Source organism: Leptonychotes weddellii, chromosome 5 (genome assembly GCF_054177405.1).
Source record: "Leptonychotes weddellii isolate Sample4059 chromosome 5, ASM5417740v2, whole genome shotgun sequence".
Lineage (NCBI taxonomy): Eukaryota > Metazoa > Chordata > Mammalia > Carnivora > Phocidae > Leptonychotes > Leptonychotes weddellii.
Genome location: NC_138373.1, coordinates 108,840,691 through 108,846,690, shown reverse-complemented (window position 1 = coordinate 108,846,690; position 6,000 = coordinate 108,840,691). Strand labels below are relative to the sequence as shown.

The 6,000-nt window shown below is 42.8% G+C and overlaps 2 protein-coding genes across 3 annotated transcripts in view; one reads left to right on the top strand and one right to left on the bottom strand.

Moving 5' to 3' along the window:
• The window catches only part of LOC115937202 (uncharacterized), a 386,621-nt gene extending 385,669 nt beyond the window's left edge, over positions 1–952 (bottom strand). Inside the window, exon 1 of the mRNA XM_081821977.1 lies at positions 720–952. The gene's annotated coding sequence lies outside the window, so the exon portion shown is untranslated. The remainder of the gene's footprint in view (positions 1–719) is intronic.
• A 96-nt stretch (positions 953–1,048) lies between these two features.
• LRIG3 (leucine rich repeats and immunoglobulin like domains 3) overlaps positions 1,049–6,000 on the top strand; it is a 47,452-nt gene continuing 42,500 nt past the window's right edge. The window contains exon 1 of one of the 2 annotated variants that reach the window (XM_081821971.1): positions 1,049–1,567. In XM_081821971.1, coding sequence (XP_081678097.1) covers positions 1,323–1,567 — 245 coding nt within the window. In that variant the 5' untranslated portion in view covers positions 1,049–1,322. The remainder of the gene's footprint in view (positions 1,568–6,000) is intronic. The other variant, XM_081821970.1, reaches the window with a different exon arrangement.

Here is a 6,000-nt window from a genome sequence, read left to right as displayed (position 1 = left end):
CCAGAAGGAATGCTTTGGCAGACAACATAAGAAACAATCACTGCAGAGGTTGAATTTTAAAATAAGCTTCCTCTTTTTACCACAACAGGTTAGTTACTTTCTCTGGGTATATATCCTCACCTAGAGGAGCAGGGTGTTCACAGATGAACTGTGGAGTTTAAGAGTTAAGTTAGAACACAGACTTCACTGGTGAAGTCCCATACGCCTGAATCCATCCCCCACCCCGACCCCACGCAGGTAGACAAGTACTTCTAGCCTGGTAGCGTTCTCAATCATAATTTGTCATCACTCAAAGCCCAGGTAGACCACGGTGCCTATGTTAATCTTTTCCTTAAAGGTCCTAGTTTTTATTTTGCCTTGAAATAACTGTGACTATTTTTATTATTTCTAGCTATTGCATACACTCTATGACTGCCATCACAACTTATTAGAAGGTCATTTCCCATAATTTCCCCCAGCTCTATCCAGTGCACTAAGGCTGGCTATTTGTAACGCAATATACCATTTCCAAAAACTTTTACATTTTACTGTTTTTATTTTTTGAGCCGATATATACGGGAAAAAGCGACCAATATTAATGTTAGAACAACTGTATTTTCACTGAAACCACTGTTTCATCTGTGGATGGTAGGATAATTTCCAATTTTTTAAAAAATTTGGAATTTAAAGTTTTCCTGATAACTGAGCTAACTTTACTCCCCTCACGTTCGCCAAAATACCTCCAACTCCGAAAGCTGGCCTAATAGTTGTTCAGTTGTTTGCACATTCCCTTTTTCTCTTCAACTCCATTTGATATATGTTTCCCAGGACGTAGTGGAGACTGCTGGCCAGAGAGGCTGGAAAATATAACTTCGAATTTCCTACAATCTCAGCTCCACTTTCTCCCGCGCTCCCGCCCGGGTCTGGAGCCCTGTTGTTATCACGTGGACTCGGGGCGACGGGGCCCGGCCGGCCAATGGACGCGCGGCAGCTCCGCAAGCCCCGCCTCCCGACTCCACCGCGCCGGGACTTTGCGCACTAACGCAGGGAGGAGGCGAAAAAGTTTCTTTGCGGGCGAGAGGGAGTTCGGGGCGCCGACGCCGCTCGGGCTGCAGGGCAGCCGCAGCTGGCGGTCCTCTCTGGTTTCCCTCTCGCTGCTCCGGGGCATGAAAGGGCTTAGCTGCTGGGCGTAAAAGAAAGGAGTTTGCCGAGAAGCGCAAGAGAAGGGCGCGCGCACGCGGCTCCAAGCGCGGGCGGCCACTCTTCGGCTGCAAGTTTGTGCCGGGCCGCCAGCGCGCGCCGGCTGCGGAGCGCCGGGCAGAGCGAGAGGCCGCAAGAGCGCGATGGGCGCACCGAGGCTCCGCGCGCCGTCGGTGGCACTGGGACTGCTGCTGGGTGCGGTGCTGGGACGCCTGGGCCCGGCTGAGGGCAGCGGTCGCGGCGGCCCGGGGGTGTTGGGGCAGCCTTCCGGGGTCGCCACCGAGCGCCTGTGTCCCGCTCCCTGCCGCTGCCTCAGGGACCTCCTGGACTGCAGCCGCCAGCGGCTGGCGCGCCTTCCCGAGTCGCTCCCGCCCTGGGTCGCTCGCCTGTAAGTATTCTTGAGGGCGGAGGGGGAGCCGCTCGAGATTCGCGAGGGGCCGGGGCGCTGGGCGCGCGGTTGCCTTTTCTGGGGCAGTTACTCCTGACCCAGGCCTCAAGCGGCACTCGGTGGAGATGGAAAAGGAGACGTCGAGGCCTCAGTCGCCCTACCCTAGTGCCTAGCGAGCCGCGCAGTGGGCCCTGGGCTTGCCCCTCGCTGGCAGCAGGTGGGCGAGGGAAGGGAGCCACTGACAACTCGGAGGAGTAGAGTCAAAGTCCTGAGCCCAGAGCCTGCCAAATGGATTCAAATGCGCGCCCCTGCGAGGGCGGGACAGGAGAGGTGGCAATCTGCGGGTTACAAGAGTTCGCAGTTCTCCCAGAGTGTAAGGTCCTGTGGCTCAACTACAGTTTCTAACTGGTTCAGGCCCCCTTTCCTGTTCCCAACCAGTAATTGAATGAGCTCCTTTCATTTGAGAAGGCCCCTCAACAAAGGTCCGTCACTGTCCAAGCTATAGTAGACACCGTTTTATTGTTCTCTCCCCTGTGCTTAATGTCGCTATAGGAAGTTCCAGAAAGCCTCAACCAAATTGTAACACATCCTCGTTCCAGTAAGAAGTTGGCGAAACTAATCAGTAGATGTGGAAGGAAAGGAGCTAGAGGTTTCAGAACGAAGGGCGTGATTTCTATAGCTTCTCAGCAAACAGTTTAGAAGGACTGGGCGCTGTTATGCAAGTTTTTGGATGCTAGCTGTGAAGTCTGAAAACCTGAATCACTGCCAACTGCGTGGAAGAACAAGGAAGAGAATGTAGTTTAGTTAGAAAGGCTGATTCTTTCCAAACGTCGTCTCCTTATTCTCTCCCAGCCCTAGTTTTGTTAAAATTGGCGGACTTTTGTAAAATGTAAACAATTACAACTTGTGTTTCTTAAAAAAAAAAAGTTATCTTGTCTAAAAGAAATTAAAGTGAGGTCCATCCTTAACCTTTGGGCCTAGCAGAATTGCAATGGAAATTCTACATTCTTAAAACAATTCTACTAGACTGTCCTAACATCCTACTAATAGTAGTAGGAAGTTTGGTTCCATAGTTTAAGAAATTGTGTTTTTAAATCATTGTGCTAATCAAAATCTTTATTTGTGAATTATGGGATGGTTGGCCATCAAAAACATACTCTTTGTGTTAATAAACCTTAGTTTAATAAAAAAAAGTGGAATTAGAGTTTTAGATTTTCTGATCTCTTATCATGGGATGTCGATTGTAGTTTTTTGGTTTTGTTTTATAATTGAAGAAGGAGATAAGGGCTTTAACCTGAAGCAGGAAGACTTTCAATTAGTTGTGGCTAATTCTGTTCAATTGCCTCTTGTGGAGGTCATGCTGCCTTATTCATGAAATGTGAATGGTTCTATTGACAACATATGGAACTGAACATTTGAATGACTGGAGGTGAACATGTGTAAATAATAGATGAGAAAAAGAAAATGAATAGCTCTTCCTGGACTGTGTTTAGAAATGCTTGAATGATTCACCAAATTTAGCTTATATTAGTAGTTTCTCATTGTCAAGTAGCCTATTAGGTCATGCCAGTGTACAATATATATTTTGTGTGTGAATTTGGATGTCTTAAAAAAAAAAAAAACTTGATTAAAAGTTGAGTTAAACCAAAAGGGTTTTGATACCTATTTAAACATTGTCTTAAAAGTAGCTGACCTAATTAGGATTTCGTTTTGCAGATAATTTGGTGGCACACTAAAAACAAATTACAGTTTATTTGGTTAGCACAATCTTTAATTACATTTCCGCCAGCAGTAAATTGTCTCAATACAAGTCCACATTCCTTAAATATATGTGAAAATAAGTTCCACTTGTATAAATAAGCACTAGGTCTGTTGTCAGAAGCCCCACTGTGATCACTCATTGGACAGCTCTGTCATTCTTGTACTTGTGTGACTTTTAACCAACTTTGTAGTTGTCACCAAACCATGTGGTCTAAATTCTTTATTGTAAATGTTTCTTTTGTTTGTGCCTAAAGCTCTAGAGGTCTCCTCTCTCCACCTTTGAAAGAAGCAGAAAAACATGTGGAATTGGGCTTTAATTCTCTGTTACTTGGTGTTTGGAACAAGAGGCATAAGATAGCTGTTTCTTAAAGTTTACATAATTATAAAAGTGTTTAGGTAGACTGTTCAGAGTTCAGAAATAAGTAGAAAAATACATATTGTTCTTTCCCATATCCTAACTTTTTCTTGGGTAATTAAGGTAGTAAACATTTGCCTTAGGACTAATTTATGAGAGCACCATTCAAGAAAACTGTATCTTTTGTGTCATTTGTTGAATTTGCAAATTTAAAAAAAAAATTTCTCTATGTGTGTATTTTTTTCACTTGTTTAGTTGTAATTTATTGCCTTAATTTCATGTGTGAAAAATTGAATAGTTTGAGCTGTGAGATGATAATGTGGTTCTCTTTTCAAAAAGTGACTTGTAATACTTTGATGAAAGTGGCTTTTAAAACAGTAACTATTTGAAGCTTTGCTTACAACTGCCGTTAAAGGCAGACTTGAGTTTACATCTAGAGTTTGTGCTTACAAAGAGCTCTGAACCCAAAGAGGAGTTGCTTGTTGGAATATGTTACTTAGCCAAAAGAGGGAAAAGTTGCTCAATTGCCAGTGAGAGCTTAATGTATTAAAACCTCACTGGAATTTCAGAATTATTTATCTTATCACGTAGAAATGTTTGTATGAACTGGGCTGAGGCGAAAGTCCGAAAGGTACTTTCTGCTGCTGAGCCTTCTTTAGCGTTCGCCTGTTATAAATCGTGTGGTCGGTACCAGAATTGGGGCTGGGGTGGGGGGTCATGGTCCTTATGGTTTTCACAGCTGTTTTTCTATATTTTCCAGACTAAAACTTGAACATAGCAGGCTGATTTATGAGTCACTTTGGATCAGTGTCTTAAAACAGCTACAGCCTGGCTTTTTGTTTTTCAGCTTTCCAGATTTCTGCTGAATTAGCAGCTCTGCAGGCCCCAGTGGGATTGATTAAGGAGCTGTGCTGGATTTGCATTTTAAAATTTGACATGGAAGTCAGATTTCCAAATGCGAAAAGGAGCAAAATGGTGGCTGGAACTAAATGTTATAAATTAATTATTTTCACATATATTTATTCACTTGCTAATGTGCAGGAGGAGAGACTTTTTTTTCTACCTTGTAGAGTTTGATTTTCCAGCATTTGGCCAGCTGAGTTCTAGGTAAATAGTTGACACCTCCCCGCCTTACCACTTATCCCATTTATTAACCTCACTACACAAAGTTTTTTGAAAAGGTTTCCTGGGGAAGATGTTCATTAATGGAACTCTGAAAATGAAGAATTTGCTTTTCTTACTGAACGTTCTCATGGGTTTAAGAAAATACCGACATTGTACGACTTGTATTTGTTTTTAATGTGGTCTAGCCATAAAAACAATATAGGGAAGATTTAGGAAAGTGTGACATCCTTTAACTGGAAAGTAATCATTTCTGAAACATAAACTGTGTTAAATCTAAATTTAGACACATTAAAAGTTTCATGGCTTTAAGTATTTAGCAATAAAAGTCACTTAGGTGATTTTTTTTTCTCCTACATATAATGTGGTTTTAATAGTACACAAAACTCAGGAATGGAAGTGTGTTGCAATAACTAAAATATTTAAGGTTGCCAGCTCCCACTTCTGGATCAGAAATGAGTGGTCCCCAGCATGTGTACATTTCTCAGAAGGCAGTTTCCCATTTTAAAAGTCTTTTGTTGGAGATCTCATCCCATTACTGGTTGGAAAAAAAAGTTAAACCCTCTCTTTTCTCATAGGATTGCCCTACGAAATAATCCTCAAAATGAAGTGTGGTTTTCGTTTTTTTCTAATTAAAAAGAAAACCACCTGTATTAAATGTAAATGCCAGATCTGTTCCCCTTTTCCCTTTAAACATTGAAACAATAGGGGATGCAGTTTTCTGCTTGTTCAATGTTCTTTAGTTAAGTGGATCCAAATGAGACTTTCTGTTGATTCAGGCAACCTCCCAGGTGAAGGACTCTTTTCACTGGTTGTTTTTGAAACCCTGTGGGAAATCTGTGACTGTCTGTGGTGCTAAAAGCACACAGGTTTTGTTTGAATCCTAACATGAGCTGTTGGGCTCACGGGTTCCTTGATGAACTCCAGACGGACGTGAGCTGGGCTGTGAGGGAAAGTGTCTGGCTCCAGCGTGGTGAGCATGCACAGCGGTGGTTGTAATTGCAGGATTTTTATAGTTTAAAGACTGTGCCAGATTTTTTTCATGTTATAACTCTACCAGAACAAATCTACTCATGTCTGTTACTGTCTGGTAGGTCTTTAGGCAAACATGTTTCAAATAAAACCTTTGCAGATTTTTTTTTTGGGGGGGGGTGTGGAATAGAGAAATCCAGGTTTATTCTCAAAACAAACATGC